General features: G+C 28.9%; 1 protein-coding gene across 2 annotated transcripts; it reads left to right on the forward strand.

Annotated features, from left to right (window-relative positions):
* The first annotated feature begins 1,311 nt into the window (after positions 1-1,311).
* On the forward strand, positions 1,312-22,082 carry LOC107439229 (uncharacterized). Of its 2 annotated transcripts, none has more exons than XM_087156784.1 (7): positions 1,312-1,956; positions 3,290-3,594; positions 8,132-8,285; positions 11,402-11,516; positions 12,312-13,431; positions 15,436-15,625; positions 21,234-22,082. In XM_087156784.1, exons 2-6 carry the CDS (start codon positions 3,303-3,305, stop codon positions 15,615-15,617), a joined length of 1,863 nt encoding a protein of 620 aa, XP_087012910.1. In that variant the 5' UTR covers positions 1,312-1,956; positions 3,290-3,302; the 3' UTR covers positions 15,618-15,625; positions 21,234-22,082. The 2 variants fall into 2 exon arrangements, with proteins under 2 accessions (XP_087012910.1, XP_042906308.1); XM_043050374.3 differs by having other exon boundaries at positions 1,644-2,059.
* The last annotated feature ends 1,689 nt before the right edge of the window (positions 22,083-23,771 follow it).

Consider the following 23,771-nt stretch of genomic DNA (forward strand, 5'->3'; position numbering starts at 1 on the left):
GGAGGAGAAAAATGGAAGGTAGCAGAATTCGCTAATATAATTTTATTTAGTATTTCTGTATTGCTAAGTAAATAATCCATGGAATGACATAAAACTATTGTTCTATTTTTACTGCTTCTCAGCAATACAGAAAATTAAGTAAAATTATATCGCCGAATTATTCTACTACCATCCATATCTTCCTCTTCCTTACTCCAAAAAAATAAAAAGCAGTGCAAAATAATATCAGAAAATACAAAATCTAATATTATATAGCGTCAAAACTAACGCAAAGCAATATTATGGCAAACGCTAGATAATATTAGTTTGCATAGAATCTAATATTATATAATGCAGATCAAACAGTGATCTCTTGTATCTTTCTAATATTAGAAGTTGTGCAAGATAACATTAGATTTTGCCGATTTTCTGATGTTATCTAATATTAGGTGCTACTTGGGAACTCAGATAACATTGAAATCCGTTTAAATCTCATCACCAATGAAAAATCCGACAATAAAGGAATTTCGGCAAAGTCGGGACTTTGACTTGTAAAAAAAAAAAAAAAAAAAAAAAGAAGAAAAAAAAAAGAAAAGGCCGACTCATCCTGAATTTGCCGACTGGATGATATATCGATGGGGGGGGGAGACACCCCTCTCACCCCCTCGTTGAGGACGGGCCTGAGTAGGATTTCCAAATTCTCCAGATCAAAGAGGTCTGAAATGTCCTGGTCCTTTAATTCTCTCACGATAAAGTTCATGTGGTGAGATATGCAATTTTGATTCTCAGCAGAGCAGATGGAGCTCCTACTTCAATAGACCGACTACCTACACGCGAAATCAAGCTCTTTACGATAGAACAGTTTAACGAGGACCAATACAACACACCCTCGTCCCTTTAAGCCAGTGTTTCTTAACCTTTTTGATGTAATGGAACCTTTTTAAAAAATTTTTAAGAAGTCACGGACCACCTCCCTGTGAAAAAAAATAATGGCAAAAAACATCAATTATTAGAAAACATTTAATTTTAGTATTTTAATAGTAAACAAAATTTTTAATTTGTAGGTTGCTGCTGCTTTTCCTTAATTAATAAATTTAATTGGGGGATTGTTTTCGACAAAGCAACGTGTATATCATGTTCAACATTCAATCGATTTCGATGTTATATTTTTATTGTCACAAGTGTGGAAAATTCCGCTTCGCAAAGATACACTGTAGCAAACGGAATTATAGCTGCCATAGTTCACTTTTCAAGCAATGGGTAGGCTTCCAAGCGTTTTAAAAATTAGGAGTAGTTAGCGGACCCCCAAAATATAACTCATGAACCCCTTAGGGGTTCATGAACCACAGGTTAAGAAACCTTGCTTACTGCCAGTAATGCTTAACTTCAGTGTTCTTCTGGCAACTGTGCCTTAAGGATCTGTCTAAGGAAGTATCCTGCGCAGGACACTTCCAATTTCACTCGTGAGTTTAAGAGATGCGAAAAAATTCGCATTTAGTGAGAATGATCTTTGGAATGGCCCGTATACGTGTCTGGGGTAGTTTGATGTCGTGCGTGGCTGTGTCCGTTTTGTCAGCCTGAATGCTCCAAATTTCAGACAGTTAACGAAATGCGGTTTCGTATTTTCTTTTTTATCCCAATGACCAAATCCGAAATTTGGCAACGTCACAAAATGACGTCATTTCTGCCATGACATGTATATGAATTTTTATGATGTAGCTGTATTTGTTTACTTTTATGCTTCATAATGTGAAAACAAGTGATAATGTTGTATCTGAGGTCTTTAAGTACTCCTAAGATATATTGTCCATCTACACGATTTATAAAACTTTTTAAACGCTTTATTTTTTAAATAATGACAATGATAACTGCAGGTGTTATTAAAAACCAAACTTTTCTGGTGTGGTTAGAGACATGTCAGTGGCTGACTGATTGCTACATCCGTTCTTGAAGTGCAAATTAATACGTTGTTGAAAAGTAAGTGTAGCAAATGATTATGGAATGTTGGAAGCATATCTTTGGCCTTGATTAATACAAGTGTTGGGTGTGCTCTAAATTTTATTGATCGCTTATATTTAAAGTAAGAAAAAAATTCTATGTGTTATTTTTCTACATGTGTAGTGATAAGCATAGCAATGAACGATTTATATTCCTAGCTATTCAGACAGTATTTTAAGGTGAAATTTAGTAAGGCTGTTTAGTTTTTCATATTTGTTTTTATATTATTATAACGAGAAATTACATTTAAAAGTAACCGTGATGTTTATACTAATAGTTACCTAATGATGCTCTGTCATCATTAAATGATTAATACTTTTAGCTACTCAGACTAAAGTTATTGAAAATGAAAGTTTAAAACAGTGCTATAAAGCAAATATTGCTTGTCTTTCTGTTATTGTTATTTTTACAATCAGAAATGATGCCCATCAGTCATGTCATTGATTGGACTAAACTTAAAAGCTGCAGATACAAGTATTCTTCTTTTTTTTTTATTATAAATAAAATCTAGTAAAGTGATTTAATCGAAAAATTATTTGCCCTTTAATTTTGTTTTGTTGTTATTTCTATGGTCTGAAGTCTTTTTTAGTAATTTTTTTGAATGGTTATAGTTACCCAGACAAATATTTTTTTATTATAAAATCATGTAAAGTGCTTTAAAACAAAAATTGCTTGTCTTTCTGTTATTGTTGTTTTTACGATCAGAAGTGTAAGCTTTTAAATTGGTATTTCTATAATTTATTGAAACTGACTATAAAATAAACACTAAAGCCATAGATAAAATGATATTGTTACCTTTAATATATTCATTAAATGGATCGATACATTAACATTGCCTTAGAATTTTATTATTAAAATATCATCGTTAATTGATTTAATTTTGTAGCGAAGAAAAAATAAGCAATTCTAACTGTTTTTGCTAATGAATCCTGTTTATAATAAAATATAAGTAGAATAATATTCTGAAAAAGTTTATATTTAGTTAGTTATAGTGGTCCGAATTTATTCTCTGTTGTCAGTATATATTACATAATATTGATAAAAATATAATTTCAAAGTTTCTATATAAAAAAATTTTTAAAACATATTTTTGAAACTGAGTGTTTTATTTCAACTGAAGGTTTAAAATTATACTATTAATAAATATTTACATAATTTTTTTGTTGTTCAAATTCTTGATAGTATTGAACAGAAACTAAACTTTCTGAAAAATTTTTGAATAAGTGTTCGTTATTAATATTTTTTTTTTTTCAATTGAAAACTTTTTCAAGTCATAAAATTGGTGATACCTGCTAATCTTCTCCCCTTACAGGTAATTGAATAAGATGCCTTTGGTTCAAAGATTGATCGAGCCGGTCCACGTGTGTCGAAACACTTTGCCAATTAATGAGCGTGGTGCACTGGCTGTCGATATTCCTAATGAGTTGGAGTGTGTAACAAATGGAACTTTAGCAAATATTATTCGCCAGTTGTCATCATTGTCAAAGCATGCTGAAGACATTTTTAGTACTTTATTTAAAGAATCTAAAGCTATTGTTGCAAGGACTCATTCTTTACAGGGCCGTATTGATCGGCTGGCCTTAAAAGTTACACAACTAGATTCTAATGTTGAAGAAGGTTGGTATCTTTTGAATATTTATCATCTGCTTTAAATAGTTATATTTAGTATGCGGGGAGTTTCAGTGTCCTAAGTAATGGAAATGGTCGCATTAAAATCAGGTGGCCCAGTTTCAAATCCCCGTGATGAGTGGTGGATACAGATTCTGTTTCTGACTCCCACATTTCTGATGTAAAATATACTCAGTAGTTAACAAATCATTGGTCAGATAATGTCTCCAAATGGGGTGTAGTTCCCCAAGATTGCTAGTTTGTTTAAATACTTAATCAAGGAGTTTCTTTGTCTTCTGGATTGGGTTTAAAGTTACAAGGATCTTTTTTATGTTGTTAATGTGAGCATTGATAGTGGTAAACTCAAAATCAGGTCTACTGTTCAACTCTAGTTATAAAATAAAATAAGTATGCAGATTTTCTGAATCACAAGAGAAAATAGATGAGAATTTTAGCAAATTAGGTATAATCTTAGTTTTAGTCCTATTCTTTTAAACATTCTAAATAACATTAAATTATGTATGTAACAGGATCAGAAACGATAAGTTTTTACCACAATGAAAAAAATAACCCCAGAAAAAATATGTCTTTTAACCTAAGTGGAAAAATTGGGGGGAAAAACTGTTATTCAAAATGAAATATCAAATAAGAAAATATTTTTTTAAGCAATTTAGCTTGTTTAAAAAATAGTTTTAATCTCCAAGTTACTCAATATATAATTTCAAAAAAGTGCAAACCATACCCTCCAACCCATACCCTGCTACGGAATTTCCGTAGTTTCAGAAATCTTCTTTTCAGACGGTAGCAAAATTAATGTCTTAATATTTTAAAAAAATTAATTTTAGCGTAACTTGTCCACTATTACTTATAAAAGTGCAGGCCATATGGCTAGATTCTTAAGTTCTGATAAAAGTTTTATGAGAGATCCATTTGCTTTAAAAATTTCTACTTTGGTTCGCTACCACTAGAAAAAATTATTTTTAAAATCCTCATAAGTTGAAGGGTATGGCAAACCGAAAATCGTTAACAAAATAGGTAAAAACTAAAAGTAAAAAACAATTCAATGACTCTCTTAAAAAGTTAAAACCATTTATTTATTTTGAATGTTTTACGTAAAGGAGCATAGTAGAACCTAAAATTATAAGAACTGTAAATTTAATGCCATACTAAAACACCACAATAAAATTTTATTAACATATTAATTAAATTAAACGGATCACGTAATCATAACTACTAAAACTCACATATTGAATTCACAGTTAAAAATAGCATTCTAATTTTTATAATTAATTACTGTTATATAATAATGCTCTTAACAACTTAGATAATATAATATTTAGATTTTAAAATTCTGTATAAAATAAATATGAAAATATTAATTTAAAAAAAAAAAATTGAAGTGAAAAGCTTTTAAATTTTTATTCTTTTATTGAATTTTATTTATTTTCATTTAAACTATCCTACTTATCAGGGCTCGAAAAACCGCCCGTTCACACGCCCTCGGCGGTCAAAAATTTTCCGCGGACAACGAATTTCTCGAATCAGACGTCCGCACGGACAGCCATTTTCCCGTTAATGTTCGTGATACATTTTCAATTTTTGTTATCTTACAAGAGTCTAGTGCCTCACTTCTAAAATGACTCTCTAATCTAGAAATCCCGTACAGCAACATACTGCACATGGTGGATTGATGTTTTTTCTGCCTGGGAGTACTGGAGCAGTTGAAAGGGACTTTTCTGCAATGAACTTCAAAAAAACACATTACGTAAGCGTTAAACGCAATTATGCACATCCACCTAAATGGAAATCCCCTTTCAGATTTCTCTGCAGAAACCTCTGTAAATCATAGGCTTGATTGTGGAACTGGCAAACGTCGTATTTGATTCATTAAAAAAACGCAGAACCCTGGGATAAATTGACTTTCCAGATAACTTGACCTTTGTCACTTAAATTATTTCTTAAAAGAAATACTAGGTTTTACTATTAGTAACCTAGTATTTCTTTTATTACTGTATTATGTAATCCTAGCAGCTACTAATTCATTGTGTAATTTATATAAATGTTTGCAATAAATGACAAAAAATATTTTTATTTATTTAGAAACGACAGGTTAGTTTCAAAGGAGGACGGGTACATTGTTGGACAAGCCGTCCTCGGGGACGGGTAAAATTTCTGAGTTTTTTCGAGCCCTGCTGCTTATCATTTAGCAATAGTTTTGGTCATTTTTAGGTTTGATTCCCAGTCGCAGCTAGAAGCCTACCCAGCTTCAGATCGATGGTTACCACTTTGTATGGGTAAAGACGCTTTGTGCGCAATGCTGACCACATTGCCACATTCATGCCGTTGGTCATAAAGTTGTGGAACCTTATCCTCCATGACCTCCCTGGCCCACAATGGGCTGTTGCAGGAATGCTTTATTTTTTTCTGAAAATTGTAGGAAAAAATTTTTTGAATTTCCATATTGGGGAGAATTTCACTCCTAAAAAAAAAACTTCATTTCTTAATATAGCTCAAAGCCCAGAATAGTTTAAATAGAACAAATAGTTCAACATGTAACTTTATTGTTTTGGAGTTGAATTAAATACTTATTTATTCCATACATTGTTAACACCATCCAAACTTATACTTTTTTCAGTTATTACCTATGCAATTCTTGTTAAAGTGTGAGTATGGTTTCGTATAATTAACTATGCAACAGGAAAAGAGTTAATGTTGTTATATTATATATCACTAAAGATTGCATGGATGTAATATATATATTTTTTTTAAATTTTATGCTTTAAAATTTTTTGAACTTTTCAGATTGTATGAACTAAAAATATATTTGACTTAAAATTCAACTAATAAGATATTTTACCTTTGCTTAAAAAATATTTCCATCATCTTAAAATGTGTTTGACTTAAGTGCTATTGCTTTATATCGATTCCATGAAAATTCAGTAACTTCAGAAAAAAATTTGATCCAAATCAGTGTGCTTATTCTCAAGTATTAGACTGTATATAAATAGGACTTTCAATTTTATAAATATTGACATATGACTTCTTGTTTCTCAATATACAGTGTAAGTATCTCCTGTTTCTCATGTACATTACTCTTTGGTGCAAAATTTATTAACCTTCTGTTTCCCAGTGTATATTGTTCTAAACATATTTGTTAAAAAAAATATGACATTCTTAGACATTTTAAAGAATTATGTAATTCAGCATCTTGAACAGGCATAATTCATTTAATACAACTCTTAAGTCTAGTTCAAAAGTTCATCATCAAAACCAGAATAAAAAAAATTTAACAATGTGATTAAAGGTTTAGAATAGGGTGTTCTAAATCATTCTTGAAGCTTAGATGTTCATTAATTAATCAGTGACAAATTTTAAGATTTCACTTAATCATAAGATTCATTGCAAGTGTAAAATTCTTTAAGTTTTAAAGTTTTCTTGCTAGTTTCATTATTTGTTTGTGGTAATTAAATTGTTTTTTATTTTTGTGTTTAATAAGTCTTTCTTGATGTCTGTAGGAATAGTTATAATGATAAAAATTTTAAAAAAGATGTGATGTTGTCATTCTTGTCTGGATTTTTCCATGAAGATCTTTTTTTAAATAAAATCTGCAAAATAAATCTGGAAAGATCTTTAGCAAAAACATCTTTCTTCATTATAACATTTTTGAAGTCTTAACATTTTACAAAAATGGCACAAAGCTTTTTTTTAAACTTTTCTGCTTTTTCCCATTTCACCAATTTGTTAACAGTCCACGAATGTTCTATACCGTATGTGCTTCAAAATGCATGCTTATACAAATTATTTAGGACTACTATTAGCATCAGATATGTACGCAAACTATATGTTTAATAGGTTTTAAAAGTGTTTGCATTTAAATAAATAAAACGTAATTGGTATAATTGAAATATATAATTCATAAATAGCGAATTATTTCTCATGCAGCTAATGAAACATTAGAATTTAAAGGTTTCACATCACTTTAATCCACATTTAGTCTTATTTTAATTGTTTAATTTATTTTAAGCATTAAAATCTTCTAAGATTAAATCTTCAATATCAGTGAAATTGAAATCACAGTCATGGGAATATATTTAGATATTAACTGAAACAATAAATATTTTTGACTTAAATAATTGATTTTTTTTAACAAGAAACAAATTATTTAAATCAATGATGATTAAAAAAAAAATCAAGTAATTTAAACCATACTGACCCTGATTTGCAGTCAAATTAATAATTCTATAGACTTGTATACTTTATTTGTTAATCATAGTTAAATCTTCTAATAATTTGGAATAGATGATAGTTTTCATGCTCAATGTTTTCTCTATATTTTATTTACTTCTAGACAGTGAAGTTTTTTTATATAATTTTTGAGTAGCACGAGAAGAAAAAAAAAAGATAAATTAATATATTATATTTTAAATATTTGAGTTACTTAAAAATTGTTTGTAGTTTCATTTTGATTTTAAAGTTATATTTCAAAGTATATTTTGCTTTTAAAAGTGTTATTCATTAGTTTTAAAAATGTTATTTTTTGTTGCAGTGTCTTTACAAGATATTCTGATGCGAAAAGCTTTCAAAAGCTCTGTAATCTTTGAACAAGCAGTTATTTCTCGATCCTCAATGCCAGCTGCAATGCGAGAAATATATTTAAGTTGCGGAAAAACTCCACCACTGGATAAATTAAATCCTTACAGGTAAAAAGATTTTATTTAAAAACATTCTGTTTCATTTATACTTTATTCCTCGCTCTCTGTTTATAATTGCATATCACAACTACAGTAATTTTTTATGCATAAAATGTATTATTTTTAGGCCAATTTCATGCATTATTCCACATTTTTTCCCCCAACTTGTTCGTGTATTGTTCACAAAGCTCAAAAGGAAATATTCCTGAATTTTATGTTTTGAATTTAATTATATGTGCATATTATTGTCAATGTATCATAATTTTGTAGAATATTGCTGGTCATTGTTGGTAATGCCTAAAATCAATGGTTAAAGTATGAAATGATTACTGTTTCACACATTACCTAGGTATGCTAGGATGACTAATTATTATAGGCATTTTATACAATGGCAAAGAAAAGTAGATATTGGTATGAATTTGTAAATGTTTGTGTAATTTGTGAATATTCTTTGTTTAAGTGGCTAAATATCTCAAATAGATCCTAAATAATCATTTTAACAAGAAAATATTGCAAAAAAATCAAAAATTCTAACTTAATTTAGAAAGAAAATAGTGCCTAATGTATTTCATCTGGAAGGATTACTCTCAATCTTTGGGACACTTGAAATCCATTTTTGCAACAAACTGAGAGTCCTAGAAGCTTTAAGTTTCAAAATGATTGGATCAATATTTATAAAGTTATGGCAGAATTTTCTAGAATTATGCCAAAAATTCCAGGATTTTGCCTAGCCTATATAAATAGGGGTGTGTCTCATTAAAAGTAAAGTAGTCTGTTTGTGACTTTGATAGTGCTTTAACCCGTGTGACCCTCAAGTGAATTAGTTCACTGACACTGACTCAATTCACTGAGATTGTGACTCATTTTGCTGAACCGTTTGACATTTCTAGGCTTGTGTTTTGCTGGTGGATTTCTGTGATTCTCTCTGCTGTATTACACTGTTATCTGAGTTGTAGTTATCAAATTTGAGTGCTGTAAATATATCTATTGTCTGGAAGCTCTTGCTAATTAAGTTTGGAAATCTTATGAACTGTTTTATTAGTCGTCAACCCCAACAGACCCTTGAAGTTGGTACAATGATAGCTGTCCATAAAAAACGTTTGTCCTTTTAAGAAAATGTCTAGACTTTCTATATAATAGCTAGTCATAGTTGTTACATTTCATCATTTGCCTAAAAAATCCAAAATTTTAAGACTTTTTACAGAATATAGGTATTCTACTCATTAACTGTAATATTTATATAAATATTGTTAAAGTCTCAGCTTTTTTGCCTTTGAACCTTGATTTTGTCTGTTTTTATTTTTCCATTTTTTATATCTTGTTAGTGTCTACTTTTCTTGTACTAACCTTAGAATGTTTTAAATTGTTCCAAATAATGTGTACAGTGTGCCTAAAAAAAGCCCTGAATAACCACCCTGAATAACTTTAGATCTAATAATCAGATCTTCATGTTTTAGGACTCAATTTTAATGGTTCGAAAGGTTGACCTTAAATATGTTAATTAATTAGTGCAGATAATAAATTAAGTTAAATCAGACACAAAAAGGTACTTTCTCTGAATAATTCTTCTTTTGTTGTTGTTGACAGATTTGGATTTCTGACTCCAAAAGTCGCAATCTGGGAAATAAAGTCCTTATAATTTGGTCAGGAGAGTGATCCAAAGTTTGAACCCCTTTAATGTTAATTTCAATTTTTACGTATTTTGCCATATCTCGAGAAGTTTTTAAGCGAATTGAAAATTTTTTTTCACAAAGTTATAAAATTCATTTTCCTAAAGATAATTCCATGCAAAAACTAATGTTTAAATAAATATTTATTAGTTTTTATTATTTTATTTAATAATAGTCGAAAAATTTTGAGTTGTAAAGTATGCAATTTCTTACATCATTTTAAATGGCAAAATCCAAAATTCGAGCGAAATGGGTTGAATAGTTCCTGAGAAATCAAATTTTAAATATATGACTTTTTAAAAATTTGATTTCTCGGGAACTATTCGACCAATTTTGCTGAAATTTTACGTTTTGCCTTGGAAAATTATGTACTTTAATGTGATGCTAAAAATTTTACACATTACCATTCAATATTTTTCGATTGTTTTTAAATAAAATAATAAATATTTTAAATTTTTTTTTTTGCGTGGAATTATCTTTGGACAAACAAATTTTTTAATGTGTAAAAAGTTTGGTAAATTTTACTGTGTGCAAAAATTCAATTTGCTTAAAAAGCTCTCGAGGTATAGTGAAAAATCAAATTAACATTAAGGGGTCCAGACTTAGGACCCCTCTCCTGACCAAACTATTGGGACTATATTTCCCAGATTGCAGCTTCCCCATATAATTTGGGAGTCAGAAATCTGAATCCATTGAAAAAAAAAGGTATGTTTATTCAGAGCATTTTTTTGTCAGATTTTGTAATTTAAAATATCGTCTCTATTAATTAATTAGCATATTTCTGGTCACCCCTTTGATCCATTGAGTCCCAGAATGTGAAGATACAACCATTAGATCAAAAGTTATTCTAATTGGTCCGTTTTTTTCCCCGTACTGTATATCAATTGTAAAATAAGGGGAAGGTAAATTTTTTTATTATTATTTTTTATCTAAATATAGTTTTTTACTAGTTTTATTTCAAAGACTCAGGGATATCGTAATTTAAAATTACTTCATGACAATTTTGATAAATAGATAATGTATTTCAGAATATAAATTTTGAATCACCATTATTTGCAATAGATATGCAATTAAGGAAGAAAAAAAATCTGACATTTCATTTTTTTTTTATGTCTTCATTTGTATTTTGCTTGCTTAATAATTTAAATAGAATATTTTAACTTGAAAATTTTTTGTTAATTTTTATATTTTCATAGAAACATATAGAAATGTTACCTAAACTCTGAATAAAGAGAATTGATAAAACTTCTTAAATCTTAAGCCAATTTACATAATGTGTTATTTTTAAAAATCGCATTTAATCCCTTAAATAGAATGGATAAGTTTCTACAATTTTGTTTTTGAATATGCCATATTTGTAAATTGTGATGCTCACTACTATTTACTAAATTAGTTAATGGACATTATAAATTACTATTTAGAATTGAATTGTTTTGATTAATTCATTTTTTGCAGAGAGGATGGAAAAGATGGACTCAAGTTTTATACAGATCCAAATTACTTCTTTGAGCTTTGGAAGCAAGAGATGTTGCAAGACACAGAAAAACTGGCTCATGACAAAGGGAAAAAAGTAATTTTTTTTGTCATGCTCTTAGTTTATATGCCATCAACTTTTAAGTTTTTTTTATTTATTATTTTTTTTTAATCATAATATTTCGTGTATTATTTTTTAACTTTTTCTCTAATATGACTAATAAAAAGCTCAATTAGCTTCATTGAAAATTTTCAAATGCGCTCAATATATTTTTAAAGTATAAAAAAAACGTCCACCTATAATGATCAAATAATGATCGATCAAATAAATAAATGAATGATCGAAATGTGATTAAGAAAGGTTGAGACAAAACAAGAGTTTATGTTGCCAACCAATTGTGATGAAAGAGGAAAAAAAGAATAAAATAACAGAGAATGCTGCTATAATCGAGAAAGACAATTTCAAGAGTGCATTTAAATCTTTATAAATCTTTGGTTATTTTAAAAAGTAGTTAAAGTTCATGATTTTCTGTATTAATTTTATTTCTATCTTTTGAAACTATTTATTAATTTAGAGTTTCCCTTAAAATATGACATTAGGGATAAAGTGTGTTAAATGAAAAAATTATAAGTGTGCAAAATTATCAATTTGTTTTAAATTTAGCTGAAAGTTCTATAAAAACACCTATGGAAAATATTTTTAAATATAATTTAACTGTCGCCATACCTGACATCAACATGCTTGAGTTCATAAAAAATTAATAACTTTATGACTTTGTTTAACTTCAGCTATTTTTGTAAGATGAAGCACGATACAAATTGTTATAACAGAAAAATACATAAATGAGAAAGTTAAATATATGTTTTTTCTAATAAATTTGATTTCTTTTAGCCGCACAGACCAAAGCCGGATGGCAAGCGTCACAAAAAAGTTAGACAACCTCACAACACGCGAGAAAAGTACCGTATGATGGCATCAACGCAAGATTTCATTGACAAATCAAACTATCCTCAGTCGAATTACAGTGACACTACACTCAGGACTCCGAGCTTGGTGAGTGACGGAACTGATGGAGCTCCTGTGCGACCCAATAGCTTAGAACTGCACATGCCCTATCTCGAACAAGATGGGAGTTACGGGAGCCCGGCGAATCATTACCCTCCTCCACCTCCTGCTTATTCTGAATACCAACCTCAAGCATATCCCCAGCAGAATGTTCAGCAGCAGCAGAATTATCCTCCACCTCCTCCATATTCAGTGAACTCCCCAGATCACAGAGCTTGCTCTAACAACAGCACTCCGACTAGGCAGAGTCGAGGGAATTCCAGACCATCGCAACCTCCTCCTGCACCTCCAGTGCCTGGCACCAATGGCACTGCTACTCCTCCAATGTCTGCCGGTGGAACACCGTCTAGTGGTGCTGGCCGATACAGACTAAATAGCCACTCTAGAGATACGCTTCCTCCACCACCTCCTCCTCCAGAAAATGCTACCGTCAATGGTTTTCAGCCGAATCACATGGCTTCCCTCTACTTAACTCAAAAACCTGTGCCAATGGTTCCCATGGGAGCAAATCATATCTTAAACCAGGCCTCTCGTAGGGACACTCCAAATCACCATCCTCATTTACTGAATCACATGTCTATGGCGAGGGATCACACACCGCCACCTGACTCTCTAAGCTTAACTTCTGACTCCTTAGATCTTCCTCCGCCGCCACCTATGCCAGATGGTGACTTAGCCTGCGTTCCACCTTCACCTCCTCCACCACCACTTCCCAATGCCAACAATTCTGCACTTTTGCCTCCTCCTCCGCCTCCTCTTCCGTCAGACAATCCAGTGAATGCAATCGGTAACAGGGTGTCCGACCTGAGGATTCAGGAGGCTCGAGGTATCGCTTGCGAGCCCACCAGCACTGGATCCAGCAAGAACAGTGACGAAACGGATTCGAAATCTCGGTCTCCGGGGCAAGGGGCTGGTAGGAGTGATCTATTAGCTGCTATTCGTGAAGGTAATGTGTGGTCATATAAATAATATAAAGTTTGCCTGATAGTAAATTTAAACTGATTTTAAAAATATTGTCTGTAGTTAGGGCAGGTACAACAAGTTGTAAATCGTATGCTAACTAACCATTTGCTTAGTAGCCACAAAACAGGGAAAAGTCTGAGAACTTTATCAGACTGCAAATAATCAGGGAAAATGTGTTAATTTAAATTTAAGGTTCCTAAAAGTCTGATATTTTTTTTCCAAAAAAGTAACATAACAATAATGGTTTTTTACTGATTTTTTTAAATTTTTTTATTTATTTGTAACTCTACTGGCCTCCATAAGTTTTATGTAATATATTTCATGCTTAAGAATATGGTGCAACAGAGCAATAAAAAATAAAATTTATGCTATTTGTTATAAAAATCAGGGATATTCGATAAAACCAGTCTGGAAAATTAAGGGATTTTTATTATTATTATTTTTGTTTTTGTATTTCTTGTCACTTTGATTTGGTACTCATATAATTTTTGTAGAAAAAATAATTTTTAAAAATAAATAAGGCAATAACAAAAGGTATTTATTATGGCAATGGTTCTTCAGACCAATGGTTTCCAAATCATGGCAATTTGGTATGGGGCATGGACAATGGTTGAGAGTCTAATAAGTTACTTCTTATGGCAGTGGTTCTCAACCTATGGGCTTCTAGCCTAATGGTTTTCAAATCATGGAAGCCTGGTATTTGGCATGGATGTTGGTTGATAATCTAATTCTAGGTAAATTTTTCGGTCCAATACGTTTTTTAAACAATGTATATATATATATTAACTAACAATACATGGTAACTTACAAATAAAACGCGCTTCTGTACTTCAGTAAGAACTATTTTTGTTTAAATTTACTATTTTCATATATTTTCATTAAAATGTTTTACTATAAAAATTTCTTTGTTAAATTATATAATTTTTCAGTGTGAAAATCCATTTTGGGCAATTCCATGGCTAAAATTGATTACTATAAAAATTTCTTTGTTAATTTATATAATTTTTCCATGTGCAAATCCGTGGCTTAAATTATTTACTAAAAGAATTTCTTTAATTTTTATAATTTTTCCATGTGCAAATCCATTTTGGGCAAATCCGTGGCTAAAATTATGTGCAAAACAGGCAATTCATGTTTCTTTCCCTTTTCTATTTTCTATTTTTTTTTTAAACAAATATTTATTTTCTATAATTATTAATTGTCAACTTCTTTAAATTATCCACTATAATATTACCTTGCACGCATCCATTTCGGGCACATCCTCGGTAACTAACAAATCAAGAGCACTTCAGTAATGCAGTAAGAACGCACTTTAATACAAAAATCCTCTAGTTAGCTTTTATCTCAATTTGCGCTTTTGTATTCATTTTTTGCAATCTGGCAATCTTGTTACGGAAATATTTTAAATTTATTTTTGAAAAATTTCCAGTTCGTGTAAGTTTATTTGGATTCGCTACTCGCTTTTTTGATTTCATTTCATGTTTTATTCTGTTTTTTCTTTAAATTTTATTTTCTGTTTTTATGTGATATTTTTACTTATTGTGTTCTACTTTATTTGTTGTAATTTTTTAGTAAAATATTTTGAGTGCTCCTCACACTATTGTATGGATATATTTTGGTTTGGCTATATTGATACAATATTAGAAAGCACTCTTTTTTGTGGATATAATCGTGTGAGCTGATGAAAATATTATATCTTTTATTTCCGGATTTTTAAAAAAAAAATTTGTCCTTTTTTTTGGATTATAATTTTTTTTCCATCCGGTTTCTTGTTATTTTAATTTTTATTATTATTATTTGTTTCTTCCTAGATTCATTATTCTGTAATTTTTCCATTGTTTTCCCTACATTTTGATATATATATATATATATATATATGTATATAATATATTGGTCTGCGCAACTAAAAAGTTTGGGAACTACTGTTTTGTGGTGATTTAAAAAAGTTTCTTTGTCAACTACCTAAAGTATATTGTGATTGTTTCAGGTATTAAATTGCGTAGAGTAGAAGACATAAAGCAGAAGGAAGTTGATAAAGCTGCCCCTCTGCATGATGTTGCTTCCATATTGGCCAGGAGAGTAGCAATGGAATTTTCTGATTCAGATTCTGCATCTGAAAGTGAATATGATAGTGAAGGTTGGGGTGAAGAAGATGCAAGTGAATGTTAACTTCAGAGGTATCAATGTTACTACTAAAGAAACCTTAGTTTAAAAGTCATTTAGTCTATACACCAGGGTTTGTTATTTTTTAAAATTTTTTTAAAAAAAATAAAAAGAATCGGCTTTTCTTGATTTAAATCGGATTTTTTTGATTTTTATTCTAATACTCTGTAAGAACTTTAATTTATGATTAAAAAAAACTTTATAAATGTTTAATCAAAGTTAAATTAATATTAAAACTATATTATAACAATATTTTAGAAGCTCTTATATTATAACAATATTTTAGAAGCTCTAACTTACTAAAATAATTTTTCATTACAATACATCATAGCTTTGAATTCATAGCAATCATTTTGAGACAAATGCATGATTGAAATTTAAAGACTAGATGAAATAGAGAATTTAAAGAATACTTCAGAGGTCTGTCTAGGTTTTTTTGAGAGTAGCCTATTTTGCGAAAATTTAGACATCATTTGTAAAAAATTAAAAATTATATTAAAAAATCAATGTAAAAATATAGATTTATCGTTTCCTACGAGACACAAAAATAAAATTTCAAGAAAAGGTGTTTTGTGAAATTACTTTAGCGTTTTTCCTAAAGTTGAATTTGTGAAGGTGCCGCTTAACGGTAGTAAATTTGGCTTGGACGGACTCCTGTATGTTAACTATTAAAACAAATTTTCAATTAGCAAACCATAATTTTAATTTAAAATTGTGATTTCTTTTTTTTTTCTCTTGATTTTTAAAATGACAAAATAAATGCAACATATTGTGTTTATAAATGTAGTCATTCATCAAAAAATAAATATTTAATCTATATATTTTTATATTAAAATATTCATTTTTAATCCTATATCAAAATAAATAAGTTAAGGTAAAATTTTTTTTCAAAAAAATCTATATACTCATTGGAATTTTTTTTTCCCTCAAAATTTCTTTATAGAAAATCTGATAATGTCAAAGATATTGTAAACATATTATGTGAAAAATACCAGTTAATAACCCTACTGCTTCAAATAGAGTTTGAAAGGGAAGAATGGCACTATAACAGGAAATAAATATCTAAATTCAACCTTTTTTTTTCCTTCTATTTTTGGCATATTAGGGTAATTTCTTGTTAATATAACATCAAGATTCAGAAATATACATTTTCCACCAATAAAATTTGATGTAGATTTTAATTCCATGCTTTTTCAGTCAAAAGGTAGAATTTTATTTAACATTTGCATTTTTTTGGAAAAAAAAAATAATGTTTATTAATTACTATCTACAGCTATGCAAGTCTATATTAAGACAGCATTAAAGGTTTATTTTAATCTGTACTTTCAATCTCAAGAATCAAAAGATTTTTAAAAATGTAATTTCAAATGTGCTGGAATTTAACACACACCAAAAAAGGAAGTAATTTCGTTAACTAAAATTAATTAATGCAGTAATTTATTTTTAAAAAATTTTGAAACACTGTTTTTTAACTTTTGAAATCAATATATTAAAAAAATCAGTTGATTTAAATCGATGATTTTTAAAAAAAAATCATTTGATTTAAATCAAGCTGATTTAAATCAACAAACCCTGCTATACACTAGTGTTCTTTATTCTAAATAGATTTAAGACTAGAAGCTTCATAATGGACAACTAGTCATCTTTTCATTTTGCAACATGCCAAAGTTAACTCTTAACCTAGTTTACAGGGGAAGCATAAATATTTGTCTCGAATTTGTCCAAAATTTAAGCAAATACTAGTTTTGAAGCTTGCTTATTCCTTTCCCAGCAAAGCTTGCCACGTAACAAAGCCGGTCGAATCTCTTTCCAGACTTCGAATAACAACAAAATGTGTTACGAATACTCACTGAGGAAACTAAACTGTTATGAGGATCCACTCCATTTTAGTCATGTAGTGTCCAAATTAGTTTCGCTATGTATTGAGCATTTGTTCTATCATTATCATGCATTAGAGCTTTTTTTTTATTTTTTATCTAAAGAAGATAAACAGCTTCATAACTGTGAAGATTAAGGTTGTAAAAAGTGGAGCATTTGTTTAATCATTCATCATACACTACAGGTCTTATGTCTAAAGACGACCAGCAGCTTAATAATTGTCTAGATTAGGTTTACAAAAAGTTAAACATTTTAATTCACTGTTTGGATATTTAATCACAACTTACTCGATCACAATCTGAATTATTTTTGCTTTTATGTATAATATTTTCAATTTTTGCCATATCTAATGCAAGATAATCTGTAGCCCGAAACATTCCAGTGCGCCAAGTCACTCTGGTGACTAGAAAAATTCCCTTTGGATTCCCTGGAATAATTCCCTTTGTTAACACATTATTCTACTACATATTTTTTATTTTAAGCAGGAGGATTCATTAGAGGAAAAAAAATTTATTTGATCATTTTTTCTTTGTTGTAACATAGAATCATTTATAGACAGTATTTAATGCTAATTTCTATTTAATGTTTTTATTAAGTGAAACAATATAAATTTACTTACTGCTTTTGTTCATTATTTCATAGGAATTATAATTTAAAAGATTAATTTCCTTAAAATTTTGGTTTTATTACTTTTTAATGGTTTTTGAAAATTTCCATAGAAATCTGCTGAAATGAGTTTTTTTAAAAAAATTTTTTTACCCTTAACTACCAAGAGTTTCTTTGCAACTAATCTATGATAGTTTTTCTACTTCCTAAACAATTCTAAAAACAATAAATAAAAAATAATAATTTGATAGTAAGAAAAAATAAAGAAAAGCAAAGAAATCTCATCATTACCTCTTCCTACAAGCTATTCTGAAACTTAATCTTTTCTCTATATAGAAAAGCAAAAAGAAAGAAAAAAGCATTATCTCAAATCTGAAACGTTGTGAACAAAACCTATTAGTGGTTCAAATGAGGGTTGATGAAAAGGCATTAAAGTCTAGTTCTAATTTAACTAAAAACTGGAACTAGAACTAAAAACTCTAAACCCCAAAATTCAAAACTAGTAATTTTTGACCATAAACTAGAACATTTGTTACCAATTAATCAATTTAATTTAATTCTTTAAAAATGAAAAATAAAATTTCAGTGTTGGAAATTTTTTAATTTAGCACTTTTATCTGAGTGTTATTTAACTATGTTATTTCGTATAAAATTCATGATTTATTTCATTAATATTTACACTTGTTTAGAATTAAGTAGTATATACGCCTTAAAATGCTCTAATTTGAATTTTTAAATGCTAACTGTAAATGTTTTTGTGTTATTCTTCTTCTGTTCAAATTATTGAAAACTAAATTGGAAAGTTGGCACCATTGCTTTCCCTTATATTTCCCAATCCCTTTAATTCAAACTCCCTATTTATTAGCATATCAGTCTAGAAGATTGCATAAAAACTTTATAAAATCTTAGTTTTATATATATATATACAGTGGTGGCAAAAAGTGTGGACACTTTTTGAAAGTGTCATGTATTTCAACTTTGTGTGCTTGTAGAATATATTAATTTTCACTTAAATACAAACGTTTAGATATCAAATTGAAGGTAATTTAATGTAGAATTTAATAATAAATACAGTATTACAATATGTGTATTACAAAAAGAGTAATGCAATTAATAGTAAGATCTATCTTAGATTTGCATTTTTTTAAAGTGATACTTACACAATCAATACTTAGTAGGATAACCCTTAATTTTTAAGACAGCTTCACAGCGTCTTTTCATCGAGTGAACGAGTGTTTGGAGTTCATCTTTCGTAATCACATGGTGCCAAGAATCAATTATAGCTTCACTTAGTTGTCTTTTATTGGATGGACGTTTTCTTCGTACAAGAATTTTCAAACGTCACCACAAATTTTCAATTGGATTGAGATCAGGGCTGTTTCCTCGCCATGGTAATATATCTATGCCTTTATTTTGAAACCATGCTTTGCATACTTTTGCTGTGTGGCATGGAGCTGAATCCTGCTGAAAAATAAATGGTGTGTTGTTGGAGAAGAGATACCTGATGGAAGGTATCTATTTTAGTTTCAGGGCAGTTTCGATGTATTTTTTGGCATTCAGGATGCCATCAATCACTTGAATTCGGCCCACACCATCTGCAGATATACATGCCCAAATCATGACATTTGTTGGATTTTTAGTAGTTGCTTCAATGCAATCAGGATGAAGCGCTTCACCTACTCTACGCCTCACGTATTTTCTACCATCACTTCCAAAGAGCGATATTTTACTCTCATCACTCCAGATTACTTGCTTCCATTGATTTTCTGACCATTTAATGTGCTCTTTTGCCGACTTAACTCGTTTTTTGCGTTGTTTTTGATTTAAATATGGTTTTTTCCTTGGAATTCTAGCTTGTAGTCCAAATCCTGATAAGCTTCTTCTTATTGTTCTTGAACTTACTGCAATACCAGCTGCATTCATTTCACATCTAATGGCATCTGATGACATTTTTCTATCTTGAAGGCATAGCCATTTAATTTTTCTATCGGTAGTAGCACTTGTGCATTATTTTCGGCCTGATTTGGCATCCGGAATGCCAAAAAATACATCGAAACTGTCCTGAAACCAAATTTGATACCTTCCATCAGGGATCTCTTCCCCAACAACGAACCATTAATTTTTCTGCAGGATTCAGCTCCATGCCACACAGCAAAAGTATGCAAAGCATGGTTTCAAAATAAAGGCATAGATATATTACCATGGCCAGGAAACAGCCCTGATCTCAATCCAATTGAAAATTTGTGGCGGCGTTTGAAAATTCCTGTACGAAGAAAACGTCCATCCAATAAAAGACAACTAAGTGAAGCTATAATTGATTCTTGGCACCATGTGATTACGAAAGATGAACTCCAAACACTAGTTCACTCAATGAAAAGACGCTGTGAAGCTGTCTTAAAAATTAAGGGTTATCCTACTAAGTATTGATTGTGTAAGTATCACTTTAAAAAAATGCAAATCTGAGATAGATCTTACTAATAGTTGCATAACTTTTTTTGTAATGCAGATATTGAAATACTGTATTTATTATTAAATTCTACTTTACATTACCTTCAATTTGATATATAAACGTTTGTATTTAAGTGAAAATTAATATATTCTACAAGCACACAAAGTTGAAAAACATGAAACTTTCAAAAAGTGTCCACACTTTTCGCCACCACTGTATGTAACATAAAAAGCTTCAATTAATCTTTTTATGTTATTTCTTTTCTGTAAATCCTTTTCTTTTCTTTTATTATTCTAATCGAAACATTTTCTCACACTTTTAAATTCATACCCTGTCCTTAAATCTATTTTTGGCTGAAGTATGCATTAAGTAAAAACAAGATATTTCCCCCCCTTGCTCTTTGTGGGAATCGCGCGACCTATTTAATAAACCAATTACAATTACTAAGGTTTCCCTTATTCCCTAAAAAGAAACATTTTACGGATTTACTTTGAAAAAGATTTTCCCTAACATATAATCGAAGAGCATAACTTTTCAACCACTCGGCTATATATATATATATATATATATAAATTTTTTTTCCTAAATTTTAATTTTAGTTATAAATTCTGAATTTTGTGTATAAGCATTTTATCAATGTGTTAATTTGTCTTGAGTTTTAATAAATTTTTTCGATTTTTCCCTTTCAGAGATCAAGATATGCAAGTGCACATCATTTTGTATACTTTTTCCATAATTATATATGGTCCAAATTAAATAGTATTTAATATCTGTAGCTGACATTTTTATACTCTAACTGCTTATTAAACTTATATAAAAAAGAAACATTTCTATCTATGGTATCTCTTTTTGACATATTTTACTGAAACTTTAATAACTCTATTTTTTTGGAAATGTAAATTCATTTCTTAGTATTTACTGAAGCATGAAGCAATTTATTGTTGCAAAACTTATATTGATCCATTTGAAAACTTGGAAGAAGTTTTTGTAACATTTTTGTCTATAAAATACAATATTTGTGATATTAGCATTAATTTTGGTAAACTATACTTGTTTCAAAGTATCACCCTTGTGCGGAATCTTTTGAAATGTATCTTTTAAGTACTTTTGCCTACTAATTAGTAACATAATTTTTTACGGTTTTGAAATTTAGTGAATCATGCTGAAATATTTAGAGAATAACTGTAGAAAGTATTTTGAAGTTAACAGCAAATGCTGCTGTTGATACAGTTTCATTATTTTGTTAAAAAAAACTTACTGAAACTTAAAACAATGTTATGTTTCAATAAATATGTTCTTCATATTTTCATAAAGTTCTTCCATTTATAAGAAAAATTGAAGTGCAGCAGAGTTTACTTGATTTCAAAATTTCTGCTTGTAAATTAATTTAAAGATTTTAACTTTCACTAAGACAGAACTGCAATTTTTTAGGAAGTTCAATGTTAAATACATAATAATTAAGTATTTCATTTACCTTGCATAATTTTTATTAATATTTTTTTTAAGGATTTTATTGACGTAAATAGGCATAAGGAAAATGATATATAGCTGCTCTAGATTTATATTTACTAATATTTTTAGGCAGTGCTTTAAATTCACGATTTTCTTTATTATAAATATAAATCAAAATTAATTTGAAATCTCTATCTATTTCAGCATTTGCATTTCATTTGTTGTGCATTTAGCTACTAATGCAAGTTATTTTGAGATATAACCCATTTTGCATTCCTATGAAGTAGTTTTTACATAGTTATGGTCAAAATAAATTTTTATTCGATGGTCATATATGATGTAATAAAGGGAAATAAAAATTCTTTTTTAAAAGGAAAATTATAATTAAATTTAAACATAACTTGTAAAATATTGTTTTGAACTATGCATATTTTTAAAGTCTTAAATGAACAGTTTTGTTCAATATTGTAACATCAGTATGTTTTTTGTTGTGTTGGCTAAAAGTAGAACTGCAATGAGTTAATATAAAAATATTTTTAATTAGTAAATGACCTTTTTTTTTAAAAAATGTATTATAAGTTTTAAAAAAAAATGATTATTTTTTATTGGCTTGAATATTTTTTTAATGTGATAATAAAAAAAAATATTGTTAGAGTAATAATTTTTAATCTTATTTTTTTTGGTGCATGAAAAATTATTTGCGATCATATTATTTTATCAAATTGATACAAATTACACAAATTTCTTTTACTGAATTAATTGAGAATAAGTTTAATGGTCTTGAATTATTTCTACTTGTAATGAACTATCAGTTAATTTTCAACTATGTAGTTTTGATTATTTTTTTCTTCTCACTTAAAAACTTATTTTGTGACAAATAGAAAATTTTTTTTAAAAAATTGGTTTTATATTTTAGTTTCAATCAAGATAAAAGTTAAAATAGTTTTCAATTCAGTCGTTTCAAATTTATTGCAAAAGTGTTATTTTAAAGTTCGAAGTTATTTTGTTCATCTATTTTACTTTTCATTTCAGTTGGAGTCACAATCATGTTCTCTAAAAAAATCTCCAATCAATGTATGTTTCGTTTTTCCTTTTCTCTCAATTTTTTTTTGTTGAAGTAAAAACAGGAGAGAAAAAGCAGTTTTCTTTGAAATAATCTGTATTTTTATAGAATTTTATTTTCGTAATCTTTATAATTTAAAATTATATTGCTCTTTTGTTTGTATTGCGAAACTCGGTTATTTTTCTCTTTGTTTTTCTTGTCTTTTTTATTGCTTGTATTTTTAAAAATAAATTTCTTGATGTTATTCTGTTCTTGTACTATATCCGGTGATTTCAGATTCTTTATTTACACATGGTAAACAGTAATTTTAATTCACAAAAAATAGCCCTTTTTGTCCTTAACAATGTATGCCAAAATAATTTTTGTTACATCAATCTTATGTTCTAGAATTTTTATCGTTTTGTTGAAAATATTACGATCAAGTTTTAAGTTCCTTGAAACATAATTTTATTTTACTTTTTGGAACTGATATTATTTTTTATTATCTATATTATATAAATGAGTATTAAAATATGTTCTACAGATAAACTTTTTTTTAGGTAACTTTCTGAAGTTATAAATTATTCCAGTTTCTTCAATTTTTAATTAGGTTTGATATTTGTCTGCTGGGGTTTCACATAGTATTTTATAATTTAATACATTTAGATGCATAAATAATTGGATTAAAATTATTTTGCAATTAAAGTCTTGTAGCTCATAAAGTTATTTAATT

This window comes from Parasteatoda tepidariorum, chromosome 2 (genome assembly GCF_982258835.1).
Source record: "Parasteatoda tepidariorum strain Cologne lab strain chromosome 2, Ptep-v5.0, whole genome shotgun sequence".
NCBI lineage: Eukaryota > Metazoa > Arthropoda > Arachnida > Araneae > Theridiidae > Parasteatoda > Parasteatoda tepidariorum.

Coding starts and splice junctions, on each gene's coding strand:
- LOC107439229 (XM_087156784.1), top strand. CDS start 3,303: ATGCCTTTGGTTCAAAGATTGATCGAGCCGGTCCACGTGTGTCGAAAC. Junction 8,286..11,401: donor GATAAATTAAATCCTTACAG/GTAAAAAGATTT, acceptor CATTTTTTGCAG/AGAGGATGGAAAAGATGGAC. Junction 11,517..12,311: donor CTCATGACAAAGGGAAAAAA/GTAATTTTTTTT, acceptor GATTTCTTTTAG/CCGCACAGACCAAAGCCGGA.